The sequence below is a fragment of the Prionailurus viverrinus genome, chromosome E3 (assembly GCF_022837055.1).
Source record: "Prionailurus viverrinus isolate Anna chromosome E3, UM_Priviv_1.0, whole genome shotgun sequence".
NCBI classification, from domain to species: Eukaryota; Metazoa; Chordata; class Mammalia; order Carnivora; family Felidae; genus Prionailurus; species Prionailurus viverrinus.
The window spans coordinates 29,814,550-29,842,107 of NC_062576.1; the positions used below are offsets into that span (position 1 = coordinate 29,814,550).

The following is a 27,558-nucleotide window of genomic DNA, read 5'->3' on the forward strand; positions in this document are numbered from 1 at the left end:
GATAATGTTCTCAAGAGGCTTAACAGTGATTAATTACATCTGTTGGGACCCTTTTTCCGTATAAGGCAACATTGACGGGTACCGGGATTAGAGTGTGTGTCTTTTTGGAGACCACCATTCAGCCCACTATAGGCTGTTAGTAGTAAAGTCAGCATTCTTAGGTATTCCTCGCCTTGCTTTGGCGAGGAAAAACCAGGCGGTAGTTATTTTTAAGACTATGTAACATTTCATTCGTACAATTCGAGGGTCACCAGTGTACCTAATATCTGATAGTGGCTGCCCCAAAATCTTCTCCGTTGAACCCCTTCCACTCTTCGGTGAGTTCCCTACATCATTTATTCACATTTGCTCTAATTGCTTCCAGCAATGCTCAGAGGTAAATAATAATGTCCCCACTTTAAGTTCTTAATTTTTAAAAAATTTTTTTAACGTTTATTCATTTTTGAGAGACAGAGTGTGAGTAGGGGAGGGTCAGAGAGAGACGGAGACACAGAATCCGAGGCAGGCTCCAGGCTCCGAGCTGTCAGCACAGAGCCTGATGTGGGGCTCGAACTCATGGACCATGAGATCAGGACCCAAGCTGAAGTCGGACGCTTCACTGGCTGAACCCCCAGGCACCCCTTGAGTTCTTACTTTTAAGTAATCTTTCCACCCAAGGTGGGACTCAAACTCACAACAACACCAAGATTAAGAGTCACATGCTGTAATGACTGAACCAGCTAGGTGCTCCAATCATGTCCCCATTTTATTTTTTTAATTAATTTATTTAGAGAGAGCTCACAAGTGGGGGAAGGGTGGAGACAGAGAGGAAGAGAGAGAATCTTAAGCAGGCCCCACACCCAGCATGGAGCCCAATGCTTACAACCCTAAGATCATGACATGAGCCAAAATCACGAGTCGGATGTTCAACTGATGGCCCCCCAGGCACCCCCAGTCATGTCTGCATTTTAAGGCTAAGACTGTCTGCCGAGGGTCTCAGAAATGGCAGAGTCGGGGATGACCCAGGTCTGTTCTCGCCCAAGAATGGTTTCTTCCTCCACAGCACGCGGTTTCTAAAGAGTCAGTTCTGTGGTGGTTTGCTCATTTTTGTAAGAGACGGTGCCAGTATCTTTGAAGGGTTTCCTTTTCTCTTGGGGTTTGGCCTGAGCAGTGATCATAAGAGATGTTGACTTTGACCCCTGGGTTCTGCGGGACTAGTTTCCTGTGACATTTTACAGTGCACCCTTCCACAGGTCGCACGCGTGACTTCTTTGTATAATGCTTAGTTTAACGTTTTTCTGTGATGCCATTTGATACGGTTCATTTGATGGGGACTGTTCACATGAGCTGCTGCTCTCACCCCCCTTCCTTGTTTCTAGTGTTGTATCTGTTTAAGAAAGGCCATGAGTTGGCTTTAGGACAGATGTCGGGTAACGCTCTATTTGTCAAAACATCAAGTGACTATAGATGGAGAATTGGGTGCCTCCCGCCCGAGTGAAATTAAAATAACTGATGCCACAGCCAGTCCCTTCCAGCCCGCGGATGTCTTCGTATTTTACACGAGAGCTTTAGCGAGCAAAATAAATGAGCTTGTTTTGTGAGAGATGTCTGCATGCTTCCTACCCTGGATGATGAGATTAGTTTTTTATGGCACATAAATATGTATAATGATGAGCCCTTGCGTACAGGGTTCTCATGAAGTGCTTTTCCCGCTGTGCCCTGAAGGAAATACCGAGACCGTTTGCAAGTACTGGAGAGCTGGCCGCCGTTAAAGGTTGCAGTTTTCCTTTGGAAGGCTCAGGACGTGGGGCGAGCCTCAAATTAATTCACTGCTCACATTGTGTAGAGATTAGATTTTACTCCACATCTCTGTATCCCAGTCTTCAGTGGTGTGAGGGGAATGCAGTTTTACTTGGAAAGCTCTTTTCTGAGACAAAGCTTCTTAGGAACAGAAGCGCAGTCTGGAAGAAAGCACTTGAGCGAACGCAAATGTTTAACTCATCGAATGAAATCCTGTGTTTCTAGGAAGAAGAGCAAGGCGTTGGGGGGCTAAAGGTTTTTCTTTTTGTTGGGGTGGCGGGGGGTGGGGGCAGGGATCAGATGAGCACTGTTGTACTTTATTCAGACATGCCATAACATTAGAGATCCTTCCAGATCATTCAGACCTGGGTGTTATGTGTACAACTCTGATGTTACAGGAGGCAGACCCTCGTATTCAGGCGCCTATAGGTCTCCCAGGCTGGGATGTGCCGGTTCGAGAGTTTTCCTGAGGGCGATCACCGCGCGTGGGGGCAGCTGTGCCTGGGAAGCCCGAGGCCCAGGCAGCCCACGGTAGCAGTTCTTCCTGCATTGCAAACAGGGGAAGATTGTCCTTTTCTTTTCTTTGAAGATTATATTATTTATTTTGAGAGAGAGAGTGTGTGTGCGAGTGGGAGAGGGGCAGAGAGAGAGAGAGAGAGAGAGAGAGAGAGAGAGAGAATCCCAAGCATGCTCTGCATAGAGCCTGACGCCGGGCTCCGAACCCACAAACCATGAGATCATGACCTGAGCGGAAACCGAGAGTCAGATGCTTAACCAGCTGCGCCACCCAGGAGCACCAGAAGGTTGTCCTTTTCGTCTGTTGACAGCCTGGCTTTCCTTGCGGCCTGTCCTTCCCATTGCCTTGAAATTTCAGCCTCCCCACAGCTCTTGCTCAAACGGCAGCCTCATTATGTGCCTGGGCTTGGTTATAATTTAATCGGCCATTAGAGCATTACCAAAAAAATGTTTCTGGGACCTTGTGTCTGAAGCTCTTGCTTCACCTGGGGCTTGGGTAGCGACTGAGGACTAAAAACGTGACTCGTCCCTGTTTGTTCCTGCTGGGGCTCCAGCCTCAGCATTTCACATCGAGGCTTTGGAAACAGCTCAGGTTACAAGCCACACGTGAGAGGGGTACCCAGCAGAGGCGGGTGGGCATTACGGTAGAGCTGGTAGTGAGAAGCTTTGGGCCTGAGTTCTGTCTCTGCTCCCGTGGCGGCCAAAAAAAAAAAAAAAAATCCCCTCACTTTAGAGCATGTCTCAGCAGTGTGTTTTCTGTGTCTGTTTCATTTACTGAGATCAGTGTGATTCATTTACTGATTGAGATGGTACTCATTTTATAATTTTGTAACTTAAAAAAATACAGTAATAAATTTCCAAAAGATATTCAAGCCAGTGGCCAGCATCACGTAGATGGCTTTCAGTGGTTAGTCGGGTGGATGTATCATGGCCCTCTTACAACCTAACCTTCGTGTTTGGGCCTCTTGTCAGTCACCACGTCCACTGCACTGTGATGGGCATGACCGTTTTTTGCCAGTTGCTTTTTTTTTTTTTTTTTTGAGAGAGATGGAGTGTGAGTGGGGGAAGGGCAGAAAGAGAGGGTGACACAGAATCCGAAGAAGGCTCCAGGCTCCGAGCTGTCAGCACAGAGCCCGACGTGGCGCTCAGACCCATAAACCATGACATCATGACCTGAGCCGAAGTCAGACGCTTAACCCACTGAGCCACCCAGGCACCCCCCTGCCAAGTTGCTTCTTAAAGTGGCCATCGACACACTGCTCTGATTTGCTTTCTTTCTCTACCTTTGGATTTAGCCCTGGAAAGCATGTTACTGTGGGAGCAGAAATAAATATTTTCTTTCATTTCCAAATAGAATCACTGATCTTGTACATAGTTGTGGTTATGCAGAATTTCAAAGAACTGTAATGATCTTTTCAGTTCCCTGAGATTTGAGCCTCTAGTGAATAGTGTTCCTGAATCACCTTTGGGACTTCTTGCATGCATTTTTGAATATCACTTTTGCCCTCTTTGTTCGTTCTTTCTTTTTCTTTCTTTCTTTCTTTCTTTCTTTCTTTCTTTCTTTCTTTCTTATATTTATTTATTTTATTTCTGAGATGGGGGGGGGTTGGGCAGAGAGAGAAGGGGAGACACAGAATCCAAAGCAGGCTCCAGGCTCTGAGCTGTCAGCACGATGCTGGGCTTGAACTCATAAACCCATGAGATCATGACCTGAGCTGAAGTTGGACACACAACCGACTGGGCCACCCAGGTGCCCCTGCCCAGGTCTTTGTTTTCTTTAGCAAGAATTAAAAAAAAATTTTTTTTAACGTTGATTTTTGAGAGATAGACAATGAGCAGGGGAAGGACAGAGAGAGAGGGAGATACAGAATCTGAAGCAAGTTCCAGGCTCTGAGCTGTTAGCACAGAAACAAGTTCCAGGCTCTGAGCTGTTGTTAGCACAGGGCCTGATGTGGGGCTTGAACCCACGAACCCTGAGATCATGACCTGAGCCGAAGTCAGATACTTAACTGACTGAGCCATGCAGGCGCCCCTGCCGTCTTTGTTTTCTTGAGCTTAGCTGCACAAAATGGGTTAACACTGGCATCAGCTTGGCAATCCGTTTTTATTCACCAGACAGCTAGGGAATGATGGTTCAGAGAAGCCATAGTCCAAGGCAAGCTGTCGTGTCATCAAAGAATAACCTTTAATCTAAGTGTACTTCTTTGAGCAGCCCAGTGTGCTTTGTGGTTGCCAGAGTCAGAGTCTGACACTTGCTGGTAAGGTCAGAGAATTTCGATAAGGTTAGAGGTGTCTGATTCCGTGTGTCGGGCATGTTACTCACGCCAAGTGTTGGCCAATCTTCGGTGCCGCGTTAGTGCTGAAGTTTAACGCATGATGCTAGAGGTGTTCATCTGTAGCCAATTCACAGAACTGGGGGGACTTTTGCCTTAAGTTGGCAAGAGAGTCATATTAGTGGTCTTTTTGCGCCTTTCTAAAAAATGAGAACCACGGTTGTCAGCAATAATGTCCCCGCAGTTTAGCTCTTGCAGAGAAGCTAGTTGCTGGTCACAGTTGACCTCCTGGTCTCAGGGAGTGGTGGAAGACTTATGTCATTGCTTCCTTGGTTTTTGTTTTGGTAGTTCTGTGTTTTTCTAAGCCAGACTCATTTAATGTACACACATCATTAAGACTGATGCTTTTTTGGAGCCGTTGGCACAGCTTCTTGGTCCTTCTTATGCGGGTTGATTACTGAATCATCATTAATGGCAATTAGCACGAGATTGAACATGCTCTTTTCCTGTTCTCTCAACTTGGTGGTTCTCAGTGTGTAGAGTTTCTGAGTCGGTAGGTCTTCGGTAGGGCCCGGGGATTTGCCTTTCTAACAGGTCCCCAGGTGGTACTGATACGGCTGGTCTGGGGAACCCCATTTTGATAAGAACTCAAGGTTCTGGGCTGCTAAGAAGTTTTATACCTGGAATGAGCTTCTTCAGTGACTAGCAAGCCTCCTCACGTAGTCTAGGTCCCAATGTCATACTGCCCTGGGCTGGAAAGGATATGGGCAGATGGCTTTTCGTGAGTGCTATGCAGCATATGGGAGACTTTAGAGATAAAAACATTGTGCACAGTAGCCCATTAAAGAGGCTGAGCTGAAGTTACCTCGTCTGATGAGCAAAAGACCTTGGAATTTGCTGTGCTTTACTGTTGGATCTTTCCAGACGTGTTTGAAAGCTGAGATAAACAGCATCATGAATCACTGGAGAACACTAAAAATCTGACAGACGCCCACAAGGGTAAACTTTGTTTCGCGGCATCTAGAATGTGAACTTGAGTTTACGGTTTCTTAGAATAGAATCTTGGTATAAAATTGGTGATTGTACCAAATAGGAGTTTTAATTTTAACCTTTGATGGAGTTAGTAGCGTCAGCCCTTTTAGAGGGTAGGTGCTAAAATAATATTTCATCAGAAAGCTTGCAGGGATGTGGCAGGACTTCTGCCCTGTTGTGTCTGTACTCAATTACAGCCATCTTGAATCTTCTCGAAAATAGAAATACCATGTTGTGCAAGTGTTGGTCCAAATGTCTTTGACACCCGCAGATTCTGAAGGCCTTCGGCAAGAGCATTGTTCAGCACAGTTCACGGCCAAGGAACACTCCTGAGCATATTTACCGGCGTTTCTGCCTGCCCAGTGCGTTGTCTCGTGTGTTAGAATGAACACCGTCAAGCAGATGACCCCCGTGTGAAGTCTTTGATCACATCATTTCAGGCCTTTTGACAGCCAGTTTGTATGAGGCAAGCGTACAATCAAATGTTGTAATTTTTACTTCAAAAGGGCAGGGATGTGACCAGAGCAGTGGCTTGCAGACAGCCTGGCACACAGAGGTGGGGGGGCCACCGGGGAGTTGACTTTTGTTCAGTTCCACCGACGCTCAGCTACGCTTTTAGGGTTGGTTTCCCAATGACACAGCTTTCTCCAGAGTTGCAGTTGGCCAAGTCACACGCGCACTTGGTTTGCGTGTTCTTCCAGGGTTTAGGGCTATTCATTTCTCTCTAAAGCCCAGACACGGAGGCATTGGGGAAGAGTGAGAAGCGCTATTAATAATTTATTTGAAAGGGGTTTCTATTTAGTGAGAGTGTTGAGCAAGCAAACAAGATAGTGTGGAATTAACTAACTTAAAAAAAAAAAATCTTTGTGGAGTCTTTTTGCCAAGAACAGATTTTTATTTATTTCAGTCAGAGGAAATATGAGAGAACAAATAGCCTGTATGTTGGGTGACGAAAGATACCTTTCAAAAAAGGGTTTGAAATACTTAGATGGTGAGAGGAAATGGGGAAGTCTCCTTTTTAAGTATAATTCTTGCTGCAGTTCATAGCACCATTGATTTTCTCAGTGTGTTAGTGAGGTCGCATGATTTTAGAAACAAAATGATACTTTAAAAAAGAAATCAAGCAATTTCAGACTCAGACATGTGATTTTACTTTATATTCCTCTCTCCACGATGGGTAAGATGGGGCACAAGATTGATCTAAGTGGCATTTTCAGTCAGGTGTCTCTGGCAGTCTCTAGTTATTTCCCCTGGGCCTCCCAGTTCTGCTAGCCTTTAGTTCATTTTTTAAGTTTGAAAAGTAATAGTGGGGCACCTGGGTCGCTCAGTCAGTTAAGCGTCTGACCTCGGCTCAGGTCGCGGTCTCACCATTGGTGGGTTTGAGCCCCGCGTCGGGCTCTGTACTGACAGCTCAGAGCCTGGAGCCTGCTTGGGATTCTGTGTCTCCCCCTGTCTCTGCCCTTCCCCTACTCATGCCCTCGCTCTCTCAAAAATAAATAAACATTAAGCAAAAAATTTTCATTGTTAATTTGGATCATTTAATGCTGTTAGAGAACATGAGCTATTATTTACTGACAGCCCAGTGTATTATTGAACCTTAAGGTCACTTTTCATTTTTGGGGTGTTTGTGTAGCCATGAACGTGTTGATTCAAGCTTTTATTCTTCTGTTGAAATTAAACATTTTAAATTATTTTTATGGTGCTTGCTATGTTGCATTAACTTTTAAATTAAGGGTTTTTTTTTTTTTTATTCGGTTTTTTAGAATCGGGGTCTATCTCTAAATTTACTAAATGGAAAATTGAAAACTTTATGAAGCATAAAAATATTGAGCCTTCTCACCCAGGAGTAACTTCATAGGTTCTGGTCGGCAGTAGTAGTAATAGCTGCCGTCAGTGACAGACTCCTTTGTGACGGGTGCTCTGTGCGATAGTGTCCTCTGGCGTCCCAGGTGGTGTTGATTGAATTGGGTAGAACGGCTCCCAAGGGCGCCTGGGGGGCTCAGTTGGTTAAGTGTCTGTCTTTGGCTGAGGTCATGATCTCATGGTTTGTGAGTTCAAGCCCCGCATCAGGCTCCATGCTGACAGTGCAGAGACTGCTTGGGATTCCCTCTCTCTCTCTGTCTCTGTCTCTGTCTCTCTCTCTCTGTGCCCCTCCCCTGCCCACGTTCTCTCTCTTTCTCTCTCAAAATAAATAAATAAAAACTAAAAAAACCAAAACCAAAAACGGCCCCCAGAACCAGAATAGTATATGCTTGAGCCTAAATTAGTGAACTAAAAATAAAATTGGTTTCTTAGCCATAGGATTTGGATTATTAAATTGTAGGCCAGGCAACAAGTTCTTAAACCACAGAGTACCATGGCTTTGTTTTTTCTGGCATTAACCAAACAGTGTTATTTATACTGATGGTTCCATTTGTAAACTAGATCATGCCCTGCTTGGCGTTTGAATGCCTGAATAATATGCCTTAATTGTGGGTCAGTGAAGCCAAACTAATTGCTTGTTGGGCTCTTGGATTGCCTTTTTAATTTGCTGTATAATGCAGTCTCCACCAGAAACATACCATGTATTGTCATCTAAGCAAAGCTTATTAAAATCATCTTACAAACAACGGAATGCCTGATATTTTGTCCATAATCTTGCAAATAAAAAAATTAAATGCATTACAGAGAGTTGTAAGTTACAAATATGCTTTTTTGAGTGCCTTTGTATCTGTTTCGGAAAGTATACATAAAATGCCTGTTCTATGTTTTATACCAATGTGATTGCTTTCTTTACCACGGATTGTTTCGCTTTGTGCTTTTAATATGTTTTAAATGAGAGTAATGGCATGAGCTTCTAAGATGGTCACTTATTTTAGACTGTGCAATTCACCCAATAAGATTGGTATTGGTATTCATCCAGTGACTTTCCGTTTCAGTAAAAAAAAAAAAAAGACACATTTGCTGTCATTCTCATTTCTCCAAACACCAGTCATAGGAGTTCCCTTTATAATTTGTAGGGACAGTTGTTCAGAAGTCGGTAAGATCGTTAGCATTCTCCGATACTTGTTTTCTCTGTTTCTCTCAACTAACAAGCAGACCTGCAGAGGACTTTCTTTTGACTCTCTGGTCACTAATTTCGTCCATGTAGCTAAGATTTATTGAACAGCTGCTGAATGCCAGGAACTGTTGTAGGTGGAGGGATGCCACAGGTTGGTGGTTGGTTGTTTGTTTTTTTTTTTTTCTATTTATGATTAATATTTAGTCCTAGAGAAAAATCTTTGAGGTGAATTGTAAGAGCTTTTTAAAATGATTTTAGAAATGGAGTAATATATTTAAGAAGTGTCTACTTAAGAATTTAATAGATGCCTATGTCAGGTTTTCAGTAGAAATTAGCTCATTACCTGTTTTTCTTTTCTTTTTGTAGGTTATTTCTTATGAGAGTCATGGATATCCCCTATCTCAACTTGGAAGGACCAGACTGTAAGTGAATTTGTATTTTCTCTTTGCATCTGCACATGTAAGTGTGTGGTCTGGAAGGGATAACAGGAAAAGTACGACTGAAGAAAGAGCTTTATTTACTTAAAAATAGGCAGTGATTTTGTGGTGGATATGAATACTATGCTTAACGTAATGGTACCCTTGGGTCTTGATTAACTCATCTCTTGAGTTACATTTTCCAGTTTATGCATGAGTTGAATGTTGAAAAATGTATATCTTCTCTTCATTATTTCGTTTTCACTCAGAACTCTAAATTCATCATTTCCCATAAGTGCACATGATAAATTTTGAGATGTGTTAGCTGTGTTACTAACCATAAGTTCTCTATTTTCCAGTTACTTGAGTATGTATATTTTTTGGTTGGGTAGGGTTTTTTTGTTTTTTTTTTTCATTTTCCTTTTTCATTGAAAACCTTGGAAGTCCAGTCCTTTAGGGAGATGGTTACTGCTGCTTCAGATTAGTTTTCTACTTTATCCTCCTCACCTTCCCACTTTTCTTTTCCATCGCTTTCTTTTTTTTTTTTTTTTTTTAATTTTTTAACATTTATTTATTTTTGAGAGACACAGAGAGAGACAAAGCGCTAGCAGGGGAGGGGCAGAGACAGAGGGAGACACAGAATCTGAAGCAGGTTCCAGGCTCCGAGGTGTCAGCACAGAGCCCGACGTGGGGCTCGAACTCACGAACTGCAAGATCATGACCTGAGCTGAAGCCGGCCACTTAACCAGCTGAGCCCCCCAGGCACCCCTCCATTGCTCTCTTTCTAACCTTGGTTTATGGGCCTCAATCCCTGCCATTGGATATAGATGTGGGAGAACTGTAACTGATGGTAACAGTCCTTGTGGTGATGATCAGAGGACATAGGTGTTGCATTCCATATCGGAATTCTGTTTCGGTGTACTCTTGTCACAAGAATTCTGCCACCTCAGTGCCCTCATTCCCGGTTTATAGCCACGAGTAGCCAGAGCGGTTCAGTCCTAGGACTACCTCTGCTTAAACTCAGCCCACTGAATGTGGACGGTGCGTTACCTACACATGCAGACAACTAGATTAAAAGGAGAAAGTTAAACACTTAGTGAAATATCTTGAATAGAGTAGCCTTTTATTTTTCCCCTTTAAATAATTTTCATGGGAACTTCATGAGTTCCTGTGGTCTGCATAGAATTGTCAGGATTCAAATTGTTGTGGGTTCAATAAAGTATCAGAGCCCGAGTCGAGGGTGAGATGGCAGAGTGCTGCCGTTCCAAAGAATACTTTTAGGAGTTGTTTGGTAATCATGAGCCCTTCACAGCAATTCCTCAAGTTAGCTTGGAGGCAGTTCCTTTAAAGAACCACTGGTATATCATTCACTTTTCAGCTGTCAACCTTTTATCCAAAACTTGTCTCCTAGTGCAACCAAAACGCGATCATGTTCTCCATGTGACATTCCCCAAAGAATGGAAAACCAGCGACCTTTACCAGCTTTTTAGTGCCTTTGGTAAGTAAATCACAAGTACATATGTACTTTTAGGATTTTGCTATGTTTTTGGTCTGTGCAGGTGGCCACAGGTATATGACAGCTTCAGCTCGGACGTGAAAGAATATTGCTCTGCAAGAGTTTAGTCGCACTCATGGAGTATTTCAGGGTTTGATATATTGCTATTTTTGTGCTAATGTGACCTGAGGAACTTTTAATAGCGCCCCACAATAGAGTGCTATTATTAATCCACAGAAAGCAGGATACTATTACTGTGACTGCCCTTAGTGCTGACCATGGAAAATAAATCTAGGCAGAGGATAAATCATGTTTAAGATTAAATTCAGAGAGAACGTCTGTTTCGTAAGGGCAAGTCACGGCTTGACACTGAATAGTCCAAGCACATGAGCACAGATGTTTAAGAGGACCGAGATAGGAGTTATGAGGGCGGTAGGGCACCGTTTTATCAGGTCAGGTGATAGGTGGAATCGAACAGTCTTCCGATGAGGGTTTATAATGACCCTTCTGAAGTCTTCAGCAGTTCCTCTTTAACCAGTGAAATATTTAAGCTGTTCTCCTTTGAAATTTTAGGTAAAGGCAGCATGAAATCTAAATGGCCAATACTAAGACTGTCCGTTAATGTTTATGTACCTTTTCACCGGGCTAATATCCTCTAAAATGTAGCCATTTAAAGAATATCTGAAGAGTTTATTAAAAGATGGTAAAGTGTTTATATTTTAACATTTCGTGTAAAAAGCAGGTACAAAGTAGGATTCCCATATAACTTTTTTTGTTAACACTTTGTATAGAAATCAGACTGAAAGGAAGCTTCATGCTATTACCACTGACTATTTTGAGTTTTTTTATTTTTTATTTTTTTAGACAGAGAAAGTGCGAGCAGGAGCAGGGAGGGGCAGAGGGAGAGAAAGAATCTTTTTTTTTTTTTTTTTGAGAGAGAGAGAGGGCACAAGTGAGCAAGGGGCAGAGAGAGAATCCCATGAGGGACAGAGAGACAGAGAGAGAGAGAAAGTCAGGGCTCATGTGTCTTGCCCCAAGCAGTGATCGAGCTTACCCGAAACGGGGCTCATGGAGAGAGAGAGGATCTTAAGGAGGCTCCACGCTCAGAGTGGGGGTCCAACACAGGGCTCGATCCCACGACCCTGGGATCATGACCTGGGTTGAAATCGAGAGTCAGACGCTCACCTGACTGAGCGACCCAGGCGCCCCATCGCTGACTGTGAGATAGGCTTCTTTATGCTTTTCTGTATTTCCTAAAATAAGCATATATGTATTAGATTTTATAAGCAAAACACTTTACAGACTTAACTTTTAGAAACGTAAGCGAAACGAGGTATGTTTCCCAGTCTTTGCAGCCATCTCAATGACGTCTGAAATTCTGGTCTTGCTTGTTAATTTAAATACAGATCTGGAAATGCAATTGAATTTCATGGCTAATTTGTTTTGAGAGCTTTTGATGTTGTTGCCGTTCTTTCTCGAATTGCGAAGTGCTTACCCTATTTAGTCAACCTTTAATTGGGTAAATTAAGTAGAAGGCTCAGGGGAGAATTTTGTTTTCTTTTCAACATTTTTTTAAAAGTGTATTTATGTATTTGAGAGAGAGAGAGCACAAGCAGGGGAAGGACAGAGAGAAAGGGAGAGAGAGAATCCCAAGCAGGCTCCACGCTGTTAGTGCAGAGCCCAATGCGGGGCTTGAACCCATCAACCCTGAGATCATGACCTGAGCTGAAATCAAGAGTTGGACGCTCAACCAACCGAGCCACCCAGGTGCCCCTCAATTTTTTCTTTTTAAGTTTATTTATTTTGAGAGAGCAAAAAAGCCTGGGTGGGAGAGGGGCAGAGAGAAGGTGAGAGAGAATCCCAAGCAGGTTTTGCACTGCCATCTTGGAGCCTGATGTGGGGCTGGAACCCATGAACTGTGACATCATGACCTGAGCCTAAGTCAGACGCTTAACTTGACTGAGCCATCCAAGCGCCCCTGTTTTCGTTTTACTTAAAAACCCAAATGAGTTGTGTGATACTGGACAGATAATCTCTCTGTGTGTCTGTGTCCTCACCAGAGATGCTGATGATGCCACTTACTGTATTCAGCATTTCACGAGGACTAAATGAGCTAATTCGTGGAAGGCATTTAGCATGGTTTGTGGCCTACAGCGACTAAATGAATGTTGACTATTATTATTTATCTAAAACACACACAGTAGAGAAGGGACTTTAGTCCTTGAGGAAGTCATTATGGTACCTTGCTGTGCAACAGGAAGTGAGTTTTTGTCCTATGATAATGAGTTTGCAAGCATTTGTAGCCTTTGAAAATTTCAGCAGGAATTAAAAACATTTTTTTTCACTACTAAATTCCGGTGATGTTTACCCAGTTTTAATAATTCCAGTCTTGCATGTCTTTTGGAGGAGAGCAGTAGCAGAATAATTAGGCCTCTGCTTCCCCTTCAGTTTTCTCGAGCTCCTGCCCCACCACGCCTGTCCTTCCTTCTCCCCAGCGCCCTCGTGCCTTCTGTCTGTCTGCAGGTGGTTAGCCTTTCTGGAAGGTCTGTCTCTCTTCCTGTGAACATCACTTGGTTTCACTAGACTGCTTTCTGCCCCTCTCGGGTTTTTCTTGCCTCTGTTAGTCTGTCTTGGTTTCCTCTCTCTGACACCTTCTTTTCTTTGGTCCTCGTCTACCTGCTACCTGTTTGCTTTACCTGGCCTTGAGATCAACGTTGAGTTTTTCTCACTTCTTGCTACTTGGATTCCTTTTGTGTTTTCCAGTTGTCATTTTCTTTTTTTTTTTTTTTTTAATTTTTTTTTTCAACGTTTATTTATTTTTGGGACAGAGAGAGACAGAGCATGAACGGCGGAGGGGCAGAGAGAGAGGGAGACACAGAATCGGAAACAGGCTCCAGGCTCTGAGCCATCAGCCCAGAGCCCGACGCGGGGCTCGAACTCACGGACCGCGAGATCGTGACCTGGCTGAAGTCGGACGCTTAACCGACTGCGCCACCCAGGTGCCCCCCCAGTTGTAATTTTCAAAGCTTATGCCTCTCCTGAAATGCTTAATGCAGTAAGTGCCATCGTCATCATCTGATGAGGACAGAGATGCAGAGAGATTATCTGTCCAGTATCACACAAGTCATTTGTTTTTTTAATTAAAATGAAAACAGGGGCGCCTGGGTGGCTCAGGCGGTTAAGCGTCCGACTTCGGCTCAGGTCATGATCTCACGGTCTGTGGGTTCGACTCCCACATTTGGCTCTGTGCTGACAGCTCAGAGCCTGGAGCCTGCTTCAGATTCTGTGTCTCCCTCTCTCTCTCTGCCCCTCCCCTGCTCATTCTCTCTCTCTCTCTAAAATAAATAAATATTAAAAAGGAAAACTAGGGGAAAATTTTAAAAAATTAACGCATTCTGAAATATATCAGACATGCAAATGAAGTCTGGTAGTGATCTGAAGGGTCACATGTTCCCTTTACTTTTATTTCGCTATTACAGGTAACATTCAGATATCCTGGATTGATGACACATCAGCGTTTGTCTCTCTCAGCCAGCCCGAACAAGTACAGATTGGTGAGTGCTTGGGGTAGAGGCTTTGTATATGAATGAAAATGCAAGCTTGCCCTCTTTATGCGGTGGCTTCAGTCCTCTGATTCACAAGCATTGCTGCCTGGTTTGTTTAGAGCTGTGTCTAAAATAAAGGGGGTAATCAGTCAGTATCACGTGTAGATTGCCTCCTTTCTGTTCCCCTTGCGTTGCACTTTTTTAAAACGAGTTGCAGATTGGCTTTGAGAATTAAAAGTAGCAAATTGAGCAGAATGGGGAGCATCAAAAAGTGATACCTGTATCCATTGTTCGTCTCTGTACTTTTTCCATTTATTTATGTTTTTGTCATGTATTCATTTCATTAAACTTGTCTCGAATACTTGTTTTACAAACACACTGGAAGATGTTTTATTTGCTTTCAAAATAGAACAGTAAAAGATGGAACACCACATCTCTTACTGGATCCTAAATAATTTTGCTATTAACCATCTGAAAATGTATTTCCTTAGGATTGAAAGTTATTGATAAAATATGTGTTGTTAAACAGCTGCTTCCTCAAATAGATTTCAAGTTTCCCTGGTGCTTAATAATGTAAGCGGTGTGGAATTTTAAAGTGTTCTGTCTTTTTTTTTTTTAATGTTTATTTATTTACTTTGAGAGAGAGAGTGCTTGTGTGAGTGGCAGAGGGGCAGAGGGAGAGAGAGAGAGAATCTTAGGCAGGTTCCATGCTCAGCAGCACAGAGCCTGACGCGGGGCTCGATCCCACAACCGTGAGATCATGACCTGAGCTGAAATCGAGTCTGACTCTCAACCTCCTGAGCCACCCAAGCTCCCCTAAAGTGATATGTCTAATTAAACTTTTGTTTATTTAACAAGGTACCACGTACTGAAACTATATAATTCTGATAAGGTAACTAAATGAGTAACTATATATGAAAACTTCCACAAGTATGCCCATTCAGATCAGAGTATTTTGGTGTTTCTTCTTAATTATATGACCACTGCAGGAATATAGGTTACATTGCAGTGAAGAGCTTAGGCTCTGGAATCACACTGCTGCCCTACCTGTAGTTGTATGACCTTGGGCAAGTTCTTTAACCTTGACAAGCTTCTGCTTATCTCCGTAAAGTGAGGATGACAGTATGAATTTATTGGGGTTATTGTGAAGATTACAGGAGATGATGTACATGAAGCTTGGCACAGCTTTGAACGTGTATGACGATTACTTGGTAGTGGATTTCGGTGTGAAATGTCCTTCGGGAGCATGTGACACCGAGAATAGTGTTGGATACAGGGTGTGAATGATGTTTCTTGTTAAATGTTTTGGTATTTGCTTATTTCTGTGATTCATTCTCCTGCGATCCTTAGAAAGGCTGTTGAGTCCCCAGAGGGACTGATTATTAGAGAGGCAAAGATAACTTCGGGGAGGGGAAAGGGACTCTGAGATCGAGAGTGTAACAAGACTTTCTTGCGGCTGCAAGGACACAGAACTAGAACTTTTGGCTGGAAGTCTAGCCACACCTCCTTGGCCCAGCATCACCCTTCACCTCCCTCACAGCGCATACTTGTGTGACACTGAAGCCACACGGTGGGGTAGAGGAGATGCAGACTGCCCCGGGGCCTACCCTCGCCCCACCGCTCGTCGGCTGTGTGTCTTTGGGCAGGTTATGTGAACTCTCCAAGCCATGGGCTCCTCATCTGAGAGGTGGATTTGGTGACGGGTACTTTGTGAAGCGAGGTCACGGACATTAGTGGGGGGCCTGGCACTCCACCAGCGGTGCTTGACAAATGCTAGGTGATTATTCCCATATCTGCTTGGCCTCCCTTGCTGCGAACAGTAAAAATGAGAGTGTGCGAACGTGCCATGAGATGTGTAAAGCACCAGCTGGTGGTATTTGCTTGCACACACGAGCAGACTCCTCGTTTATGTGTGTGCGGTGTCACAGCTTCTTGTGACGTTCCTGTGGTACCATGTTTGACGTCTAGTAATGCTTGCTCCCTTACTTACGATCGCAATATGCCCCAGCGGTAGCTTTCGAGCTCAGTATTTCATTCAGCGATACCTGAAATCTGGGAACTGCATTTCAGAATCACGTTGCTCCAGAGGCACATCATTTGATTGGTTTTGTGTGTTGCTTCCCTGAGGGCAGTATTGAGTCCGCCTCATTCCCCACTGACTCCTTCTCCAGTGCCCGGAACGCACCGTGGCATGAGTAGAAACGTGTGTTTGAGTGGGTAACATGGGGAAGAGGCCAAGATGAAATTGTGACCTTTTTACCTTTTTCCTCCTACCTGAAGTAGGTGACTCTTGTGTCTCAAGAGATGCAGCTTTACTAGTAAAGTCTCAGTTTCCATTGTAGGCTCTTACACAGAGGACAACACTTAACAGAAATACCTGGCCATTTGCACATGTTGTGCCTATGACCATAAGTTTCTTTGCCACAAGCCACCTCTTTACCATCCTTTTCCTCCAGAGCTTGGCTATGTCCCATTTCCTGCCTCATGTCGGCTTAAACATCCATTTCTCTGGATGTCTCCTTCTCTGGGCCCCATTTCTGTGCAGCCTGGCATCCTTCATGGATATACCTTGTTTGATTATCTTCCCTGGTGAACTGTAAACTCTTTGAGAGCAGGAACCAGACCTCTTGCTCACCGTGGTGTTTTTAGTGCTGAGAGTAAATGTTTATTGAGCTGGGTAAATGATAGTCAGAGTATCATGACTTGGAAATGCCTTTTTGCTGGGGCACCTGGGTGGCTCAGTCGGTTAAGCATCTGACTTCAGCTCAGGTCATGATCTCACAGCTCGTGAGTTTGAGCCCCGTGTGGGGCTCTGTGCTGACAGCTCAGAGCCTGGAGCCTGCTTCGGATTCTTTGTCTCCCTCTCTCTCTGCCCCTCCCCTGCTTGTATTCTGTCTCTCTCTCTCAAAAATAAATTAAAAAACATTAAAAAAAATTTTTTTTAAATGCCTTTTTACATGGGATGGATATTTATAATGTCTCTGGTCTTTTGCCGTGATGTCTAAAATTATGCAGTTTCATTGAAAGTGTAAAAATCTGTTTTTTATAGTAGTAATTCTGATGATGAGAGAGACCTCGGATAGCTTATGTGCTGCAAATCCTATTAGTGTTAACTTAAACAAATTACTTATTCATTTCAGCGGAAACAAAGGGCCTGTTAGATCAATAATGTAACATTGGAAAAATCATTAAATGCCTATTTATATAGCAGCTTGTAATGGCTTCTTTGGCTCTGTTACAAACTAATTTTTGATTTACATTTAAGAAATGGCTTCTAAACTGACACCTGTCTTTTGATAATACTAAGTCTAACCAAGATTTTAAAAAAAACCAAAACATTTTCAGTATCTTGAATATGAAAGTTCTCTTTTTCTAGGGAACGTTGTTATACTAATAATTAAAATCTTTCTACTGAGTGCCATTTGGTTTGATTCCTGATTGTTTTGTTTGTTTGCAAAACATCAAGGTGAGGGTCTTTGTGGCTTTGGGGTGTTCAGGTGGTGATAGCCCATTCAAGCCATACATTGAGCATTGTTCCCCGGTAGCTCTTGAGGTAAGGTAGTTCGTGACCATGGAGAATGTCACTTAATGTCACTGTTGGGGAATTTTCCTCAAAGAACTGGAGTGAGAAATCACCTTTCCTTGTAACTTCTGAATTGCTCATTCATATTTAAGATTCTTATATTCCTGGGGCACCTGGGTGGCTCAGTTGGTTAAACATGCAGCTCTGGGGGCGCCTGGGTGGCGCAGTCGGTTAAGCGTCCGACTTCAGCCAGGTCACGATCTCGCCGTCCGTGAGTTCGAGCCCCGCGTCGGGCTCTGGGCTGATGGCTCAGAGCCTGGAGCCTGTTTCCGATTCTGTGTCTCCCTCTCTCTCTGCCCCTCCCCCGTTCATGCTCTGTCTCTCTCTGTCCCAAAAATAAATAAACGTTGAAAAAAAAATTAAAAAAAAAAAAACAAAAACATGCAGCTCTGGGTTTCAGCTCAGGTTATGATCTCATGGTTCGTGGGATTGAGCCCCGCCTCAGGCTCCGTGCTGATAGCTTGGAGCCTGCTTGGGATTCTCTCTCCCTCTCTCTCTCTGCCCCTCTCCTGTGTTCTTTTGCTCAAAATAAATAAATAAAAATAAACTTGCAAAAAAACCCAAGATTTTTATATACCTAATGTAGTTTTGTTAGGGAGGGGCCCAGCAATATTTCAAAAGTTCAGAGAACCTTCTAGTCATACCCTCAATGTTTAGACATTGAGTATTTTTGTCTTGAGTGTCCTAAATGCATCATACATTTTCATAGTAATAGCTTGAGAAAAAAAAACCTTTTCACTTATGTTGAAAGCTGGAAATTGTAGCATACTGCCAGAAATATTTAAAAAGCAGAAATTGATAAAGGCACTTCAGAAGAGGTAGAAATCTGACAATTATTTTGTAAAGCCAGCAGGTAGTTGTATAAATTTCTGATATGCTGCCTTAGGAGCTCGTTCAGGACAGTTTGTTGGGATGCAGGGAGAAACTTGCTTCACTTCACTTTAGAGTATGAGCATGTTTATATTAAATTGTACTTTTAAACGCACAGCTTTTATTTGCGCAGAACAGGCAAATCTTTGAGTTGTGGATATGACCCGAGGCGATTAGTCAGCATTGTTTTGCTAAAGGGTGCTTATAACTTTAAAATTTACCTGTGCTTTTTGTTTTCCTTTTAATGCCTGCAGAGTCTGTAGTGATAATGCCTTGCTTCATACGTTGTATCAGTGATGTGTGTTCTTATTTTTCCTTGATCATGCTTAGTGGGGGTTACTAATTTCGACGGTCTTTTCAAAGAACCAGCTTTTGTTTTAATTCATTTTCTGTATTGTTTATTATTGCCTATTTACTGGGTTTCTGCCCTTTTTTTTTCTTCCCTTTTTCCTTCCTTTTATTTGCTTAGGGTTTACTTTGCCCTTCTTTTTCCCACTTCCTGAAGTAGAGCCCTATGTGATTGATTTTTATTTTATTTTATTTTATTTTATTCATTTTATTTTATTTTATTTTATTTTATTTTATTTTATTTTATTTTATTTTATTTTATTTTATTTTATTATGTTATATTTTTTTTTGGGGGGGGGGTACAAAAAGGTGATTTTATTAAAGCACAGGGACAGGACCCGTGGGCAGAAAGAGCTGCCTTCTGTGACTGATTTTTAAACGTTCTTCTACACTTGTTCACCCCTGACTTCCTAAAGGTCGCCCCTGGGTCAGTATAGCTCAGTGGTCAGCCAGGGAGTGGTCATGTGTGTGCTTAAACACCTTGAGCCTGTGAGGCTTCTACCTTTTGCCAGCTGGGTTGGGGAAGATATGCAACGTGTAAGCAGTTTGCACGTCTGCCCCGTTTCTTACTCTCAGCTGTACCTTCTTACTTTCTGTGTGGGTGTGCTGTGCAAGCCCTCACAGCCAGCTAGCACTTGGATGTAGCCGAGACTCTTTCCTAGCCATTGACTTTGACCTTTTTTGTTTCCAATATAAACATTGCAAGCCACAAATTATTCTCTAAGCACTGCTTTAGGTGCCTCCCACAAATTACGTGTTGTAATCCCATTATTATTAAATTAGATGCATTTTCTAATTTCTCCTTTGACCCTGGATTGTTTAGAAGCATATTGCTTCATTTCCAAGTGTTTAGAAATTTTCCTTGAACTCTTGACACTAATTCCTAATTTAATTCTGTTGTGATTAGAGGTTTCGCTATGATTTCAGTCTTCTAAAGTTTACCGAAACTTGCTTTATGGCCTAACGTAAGGTCTACCTTGCTGAACATACTGTGTGCCCCGGAAAAGAATGAGTTCTGCAGTATATGGTTTGGTGTATAAAGGTTACTGGTGCTTAGATATTCAATGTCTTTACCAGTGTTTTATTTAATCTATTAATTTTTGAGAGAGGGTGTTAATAAAATCTGTGATTATGGAATTGTCTATTTCCTTTTAATCGTGTCAGCTTTAAGACTGTGTTATTAGGTGCATACACATTTTTTTAAGTGTTATTTATTTTTGAGAGAGAGAGAGAGAGAGAGAGAGAGAGAGAACAAGTGAGGGAGGGGCAGAGAGGGAGTGGGGGGCACAGAATCTGAAGCAGGCTCCAGGCTCTGAGCTGTCAGCACGGAGCCCAAAGGCGCCTCAGTGCTTTTGTCATTTTAAAATTTGTTCTTTGTTCCCTCTACTTTTCCTTTGTTTCTCCCTCTCCTATCCTCTTTTGGGTTATTTGAAGTTTTAAAGAATACCATTTTAATTTCTCTCTTGCCTTTCTAATGCCCACTTCTTTAAATTATTTTTTAGTGGTTGCTTTAGATATTTTAACATCTGTTCATAACTTTTCAGTGTAATTAGAGTTCATATTATACCACTTCACATATGATGTCGAAAGCTTACATTCCATACAGGTTCATTTATTGCAGTCCCCATTGGTTTTCAAGCTATATTTGGTGTATGTATAATATTTGCATGCATTATAAATCCTACAAAGTCGTGTTATAATTTTGCTTTAAACAGTCATATGTATTTTAAGATATTAAAAGGGTGGATTCTTTTCTCTTTACCCAGATACTTACCAATTCAGATGTCTTCATTCATTCCTGAAGATCCAAGTTTCTTTAGAGTATCATGTCGCTTTAGTGTAAGGAACTTCCATCAGTATTTCTTATAATGCTGCTGTTGTGGCAGCTGATCCTCTTAGTTTTCCTTTATATGAAAATATCTGTATTTTGTCTTCATCCATGTAGGTTATTTTAGCTGGGTATGGAATTCTGGGTTTCTCTTTTAGCATTTTAAAGATGTTGTTCCACTGTCTCCTGGTCTCCAACGGTTTCTGAGGAGAAGTGTACAATAATTGCATCATTGTTGCCATATAGAAATATAGATATTCAAGAGTATCTCTTTATCCTTGGTTTCACCAGTTTGACTATGATGTATTTAGGAATGGCTTTGTTTGTAATTATCCCATTGGGTGTTGACTGAGCTGCTTGAATCTGTAAATGTATGTCTTTCACCAGATTTAAGAAGTTTTTAGACATTATTCACATATTTTTTTCCTGTTCTGTATTCTCTTGTATCTCCTCCTGGGGGCTCCAATTACCTATATGTTAGAGGCTTTTTGATGTTGTTCCAGTAGTTCATTTTTTTTTTTCCTACCTTTCTTTTCTCTTGTTGGGTATTTCTGTTGATCTACAAGCTCACTGTCTTTTCCTTCAGTTCTCATTTTTCTACTGTTAAGCCCATCCAGTGAATTTTACTTCGTGTATTATATTTTTCTGTTCTGTTATTTCCATTCAGTTTATTTTTATCTTTCCTTTTTCTCTGTTGAGGTTTCCTGTCTTCATTTATTTTGAGCCTCTGTTCCTTTACCTCACTGAACATAATTAGAATAGCTTATTTAAAGTCTTTGTCTAATAATTCTAGCATCTGCATCACTTATGTGTTGGTACCTGTTGATCACGGTTCCCTTGAGATGGGTTATGTATTCTTGGCTCTTCATATGCTAAGTAATTTGGGATTGTTTTCCTGGACATTGTGAATATTCTTTTCTGGAGACCCTCCATTCACTTAGATCCCTCAGAAGAGTGTTGATATTTTGTTTTAGTTCTAGCAAGCATTTAGTTTAATTAAACTCAGACTACAAACTCATGTCTATGGCAGGTCTGTGGCTCAGATCTCAGCTCAGACTGCTTTCAGTCTGCCACATGTGAGGCTAAGTAAGGGTTGGAGCACCTGGTTCAGTTGGTAGAGCATACAGCTCTTGTTCTCAGGGGCGTAAGTTCTAGCCCCATGTTGGGTGTAGGGATTACTTAAAAATAAAATCTTAAAAAGGTTAAGTAAGCATCATGCAGACACATGGGCTGAGGCTATACACCAAATTTGGAGTTCCCACTTTCTGGTTTCTTCTGTTCTGGGATTCCTTTGTCACTGGTTGCCTCATGCTTCTGGTTCCTCTTACCAGGAAGACATAGGATTCTTCTTTCAGAGTTTTAGTTGCCCTATACCCCTTTAGCTGCAATTTCCCTTGAGGGCATTGTCTCTCTCTGTCTCTCTCTCTCTGTCTCTCTCTCTCTGTCTCTCTCTCTCTCTCACACATACACACACGGACACACACACACACACACACACACACACACACACACACACAAACACCCAAGAAATTCACTTTGTGCCAGCTGGCTTCCTCCAATTTTTGACTCCTTTGCAAAATCTACCTGCTTCTGTTTATATTCCAGAGCCCTCAGATACTTGGGGTTGTTTTTGTTTTTTCACTTTTTCTCAGATCAGCAGAAAAGTTGATTTGTCAGAAGCGTATTTCTCCAGTACTGGAGGCAGAATACCTTTATTTGTGCTTTTAAATTGTGTAGTATATGATTTCGATGGAACACTTCCTGCCATATTATTATGTTGTGCTTAACTACCTCTTTCTGTTTGTTAAATAACATTTATTAAAAAATTTTTTTTTAATGTTTTATTTATTTTTAAGAGAGAGAGACACAGAGCTTGAGTGGGGATGGGGCAGAGAAAGAGGGAGACACAGAATCTGAGGCACGCTCCAGGCTCTGAGCTGTCAGCACAGAGCCCGACACGGGGCTCGAACTCACGAACTGTGAGATCATGACATGAGCCGAAGCTGGACACTCAACTGAGCCACCCAGGCGCTCCATGTTAAATAATATTTTAAAATCTCATGTTAATGCATTTAAAAACAAAAAACAAAAACAACAAACAACCTGGGACTTAGCTCCTTTAACCAATTAAAAGTGACTTAAATTCAGTTCCTTTTGGGTAGGCATGTATGCCAATAGACAAAATCAAAGGATTTGATATCTTTGCTTCTTTCTATTTGTTGCCTTTTTCATAGTTGGCTAGTGCGTTATTGTGTATTTACTCTTGTCAAAGAGGAAATGTGCAGAACATTCAAGAAAGAACCAAAAAAAAAAGAATGTTTTTCCTTTCATGTTAATTTTCCTAATCTTAAACTCTGTGTAGTGTTACTTTACAACAGTTATCTTGAATTATAAATATAGCAGTAGATAAATGAGTTCAGCTGTGACATGACTTTCTAATGGTTCTATTAAATAAGCTCGTTTTAGAGGGAGGCCCTAATAAATTACTTGTGTGTTTAAATGATACATGAGTTTCATGCCATAAGTACTGCATCCGAGAAACAATGCATTTGTTTTTATACAGGCGAAGTTTTTGTAGTAGTGGCTTATTGGTAAAGGAAAATCATTATTAGTGAGATAGCGTGAATGTTTTGTTTTGTGTATATATATCTTCTGTTGAAAACTTCTTAAAGCAATTGACTTTTTTTTTTTAACTCCTCTAAATCACTTAATCTGCAGAAAGTACTGTGGAAATTTTTAATAATATTTATTAAGAGCCTTGTTTTCCTAATTCTCCCATGTGTTTAATCTTGAGAATTAGCAGTGTTGCACATCTGTCCTATGAGATCTGTATCAGGCAGGTTTATGTAAGAGAGTAGCGATAACTTGAAATCTCCCTAATTAGTATTCTTTAGGGCATTAGCTGGTATGAGAATAGGGCAGAAAGCTTCCTGACTGCCAGATAAGGCTTCCCAAGTTCTTAACATAATTACCCGCTTTAAAGCAGCAATAAGAAAATGAGTTCTGTGGCAGTGAGAATGTAACCAGGAGAAAGAGATGCAGTGTTAGAGCTCTAGAGGCTGAATCTTCATGTTCTGTTAAATTGTTTCTGGTCCATAGCAAAACATGGGATTTGATTTTTGTGTTCTCGAGCCCATGTTGTCTGGATCTAAGAATGTTGGCTTTCTGTTACACTATCAGAGTATTTAGTGGATCTGTCATATTTAATTGTAGTATCACTTGTAACAAACTGCTTTTGTTGTGCTCTCTTGCCCCCGGTTTTAGAAGTAAATCAAATTCATTGTTGGAAATGTGAAAAATACTTGAAAATATGAAGAAGAAAATTCGACCATGGTCTCACAACCTAGTCATAAATACTAGTATTATTTTGATTAGTATTTCTTTTTAGTTACTGTATTTTGTAGAGATGAGTATTTTCATGACTTTTAAAAATCAATTGGGATCTGACTTCAGATGCATTTTTGAGTCTGCTTTTTTAGTTAATATTAGGTCATGAGTGTTTCTCGTGCTGTCACACGGTTTTCTGGGAGTGTTTTCTTTTTCGGATGCATTGCATTTCACGTAACTTATTTAACTATGTCCCTTTTGGATGACAAGTGTTTACTATTTTAAATTCTTTAATTTAAAGGTGTCTTTATTAATGCCTTAGTCTATCTTTCATTTCAAAACATTTTTTTTCAAGTTTATTTATTTTGAAAGAGAGAGAACAAGCTGGGGGTAGGCAGAGAGAAGGAGGGACAGATTCCCAAGCAGGCCCCGTGCCATCAGCGCAGGCCCTGACGAGGCTCAGACTCACAATTTTATTTTTAACATAAATTCTGGAGATGCAAAAATCATTAGATTCAAATGAAAACGAAAAAAAAATCTAAAAACAGCTCATTTTTTTCTTAGTAAACAGTGATGATTTATTGTTATTAATAGTAACATTTTAAACTACCAGAGAACTCGAAAAATTGTCCAGTGTCTCTCTCTCTTTATTAACAAAGATAATTGCAGTAATATTTGGGATTTACCTTTCACTTGTGTATGTGGTATTTAAGTGTATATTTCATCTAAAGTAATGTATGCTTTGCGTATTGTTTCACAGTTTGTTCTTTTAACAGTTTTCTTTGTTGGACATTTAAGCAATTCTAGGCCTCTTGACTCCTATTCCAAAATAAGCTTTTATTTATTCTTCTGATTGAGCTTTAGAATCGTTTCGTTAGGGTCAAACAGCCCATTGGTATTTTTCGCTGACATCTTAACCAATTAATTATATCGACATCTTTATTTGGACATACTGAATCTGTATGACTAGGGATATGATGTGTCCCTTTATACACTCAGATAATTCTGTGTATCCTTGAATGGAGTTGTATGTTTCATTGTTATTTTTATCGTACATACTATTTAAGGTTATGCAGAATACTAAATCGTGCCTGATGTAGTGCCGTGTCGCTCTTAGTACATTTTTGGAATGTTGGTGGTAGTAGGTCGTTTAAAGCTGTGAGGCCGATCCGTCTGATTGTTTTCAGGCCCCTGATAGACAAACTTGGAGGACTCAGTGTGAACGTTGTGTGTGAGTGTTGTTCCTGAGGCTTCCGTGCCAGTAGGTGTTGTGTTTTTGTCATCAGAAATAGCAAACTGCTGATGAAGTAGGTTAGCTGTGTCCGTCTTTACGCGTTTACGTTGTTCTCTCATCCGTGATTCCACATTTTACAACCTGATTATTTTTAAAAATGAAATAAATCTGGTTTTAGCAGATCTGAGATGGTATACGTGAAATAATTTGGGGGCACATCAATGGCTAATTCAAAATACTATTTTGTTACTAAAAATGTCACCAGCGAGTCACTTGGGGTGATGGAATTACAGGTAGTTTTACTTTATTGTGTGTTGTGGTTTTTCTTTTTTTTCATTTTCTGACTTTTCTGGAGTGAACAGGTTTTACCTATGTGTTAAAATATTTAAATTTAAGACTGAAACATTACTTGCCTTTATATACGTGCAGGAGCACAGCAAAGGGAAACATTTTGCTTTTGAAACAGACGGCTGGCAGAATAGTTCCTTCATACGGTTTGACTGTAGTTATTTTATGTGTCTGTTTTCTAATCCTGAAATTATGGAATTAGTTTCTCTGAATTTTCCTCCTTCAATTTCTTGGCTTAAATCTGCTATTCTGAAAGGATGAATATGAAACATTTTTGATATATGATATTTGTTGATAATATTTTCACTGTTGAGTGTTTTTACAACCTGTCTTTTCTTGTTTGTCCTGGAAAGAAGCCCAAATATCACTTTAGTAGCAGGCTAAACGTCACTTCATTATGTTTAGCAAAAATGCCAGAAAATGCTAGACAACTGAAGTGTTAAGTAACTTATAATTGATGGTGGTGATGGCCCCTAACCCTTCAGACCATGGCTTTGCCTTAACTTCCACACCCCACTTCAATATATCTAGGTATTAGTGTTTTTCAGGTTGTATGATTATAAGAAGCAAACATTGCTTAAAATAACTGTTTAGTAACAAGGCTTTATATTAACACTGTCCAGTTAGAAGGAATGGCCTTTGTCCTTTCTACATGTTAATTGGAGAAATGTGGGGTACTGTTTTTTCTTTTTAAGTGTACGTATTTATTTTTGAGAGAGAGGGAGGGGGAGAGAGAGGGACAGTGTGAGTGGGTGAGAGAGAGGGAGGGGGAGAGAGAGGGACAGTGTGAGTGGGGGAGGGGCAGAGAGACAGGGAGAGAATTCCAAGCAGCCTCCGTGCTGTCAGCCGTGAGCCAACTAGGGGCTCAATCCCAGGAACCACAAGATCATGACCTGAGCTGAAATCAAGAGTTGGGATGCTTAACCCACTGAGCTAGCCAGGTGCCCCTTGGTTTGTTTTCTAATTGCATCAAAGGCAGGGAGCAACCTGCTGTAGTAGTAGGAAAAGGGAGCCTAGAAAAGGCAACACATTAAAATAAAACTTTAAAACTGAGTTTTTTCCCCCACATGCATCCTTTATTACCATGTAGTTAACAAGAGAAGGGAAATAAGTTATGACAGCATATTATGTAGCAGAAAGAAAATATGAGCCACTTATAGGAGATCTGCTGATTTTGGTAATTGTTTATTTTTAATGATTTAAAATAATTATTTAATAATTTAAAATCATTAAAAATTTAATAATTTTTAATAATTAATTGTTTAGTGTTATTTATAGTAACAACGTAGAAGAGAATAATTATGAAGGTATGTTGCACAGTTTTTAATAACATGGTTTTCTTCTGAAATCTGCAGTGTTCATCTTTGCATAAATATTTGCCAGTCTACTCTTGAAGAACGGAGGGACTAAATTTAGATGGGAATAGATATGAAATAATAGTCTCTGCACTCAAGGAATTCATGGCCTAATGATGCAGATGGGTATCTAGGCAGCTAGCGCATCCACACGCACTCAGTGCCGTGATGAGGGAGAACCTGCCCCGCCTGGCGTGGAGTTGCAGACGGGGGGGAAAACAGGGAAGGCTTCCTGGAGCAGGTGACGCCTTTGCTCACCCCGGCAGGTAACCTGGTACAGGAAGGCTCAGAAAGCTTTGCTGGAGAGCACGACCGGCACATCCTTTGGCGGGACTGGAGCAGAGGGTCCATGTGGTGGATTGGCTGGAGGGGAAGTTAGAAGGTAGGAACACAGAAGTTTGTGTGTTTGAATTTTACCCTTTGTACAAATCTTGCAGTAAGGTTGGTTCGGTGTTTTGCTTTGTTTTGTTTTAATTCAATCAAGTTTTAAAAATAAAATACTACGTCTGACTAGTTTTCTTTTAGAAGCCGGGGCTTTTGAGAGAATTTCCAGGTGTTGAGTGCCAAGT

At 41.3% G+C, this 27,558-nt stretch overlaps 1 protein-coding gene across 3 annotated transcripts in view; it reads left to right on the plus strand.

Annotated features, from left to right (window-relative positions):
- PARN (poly(A)-specific ribonuclease) overlaps window positions 1-27,558 on the plus strand; it is a 167,527-nt gene that overhangs the window by 50,546 nt on the left and 89,423 nt on the right. For all 3 annotated transcript variants that reach the window (XM_047838673.1, XM_047838674.1, XM_047838675.1), the window contains exons 19-21: window positions 9,007-9,062; window positions 10,468-10,554; window positions 14,031-14,105. In XM_047838673.1, the coding sequence (XP_047694629.1) occupies window positions 9,007-9,062; window positions 10,468-10,554; window positions 14,031-14,105 (218 nt within the window). The remainder of the gene's footprint in view (window positions 1-9,006; window positions 9,063-10,467; window positions 10,555-14,030; window positions 14,106-27,558) is intronic.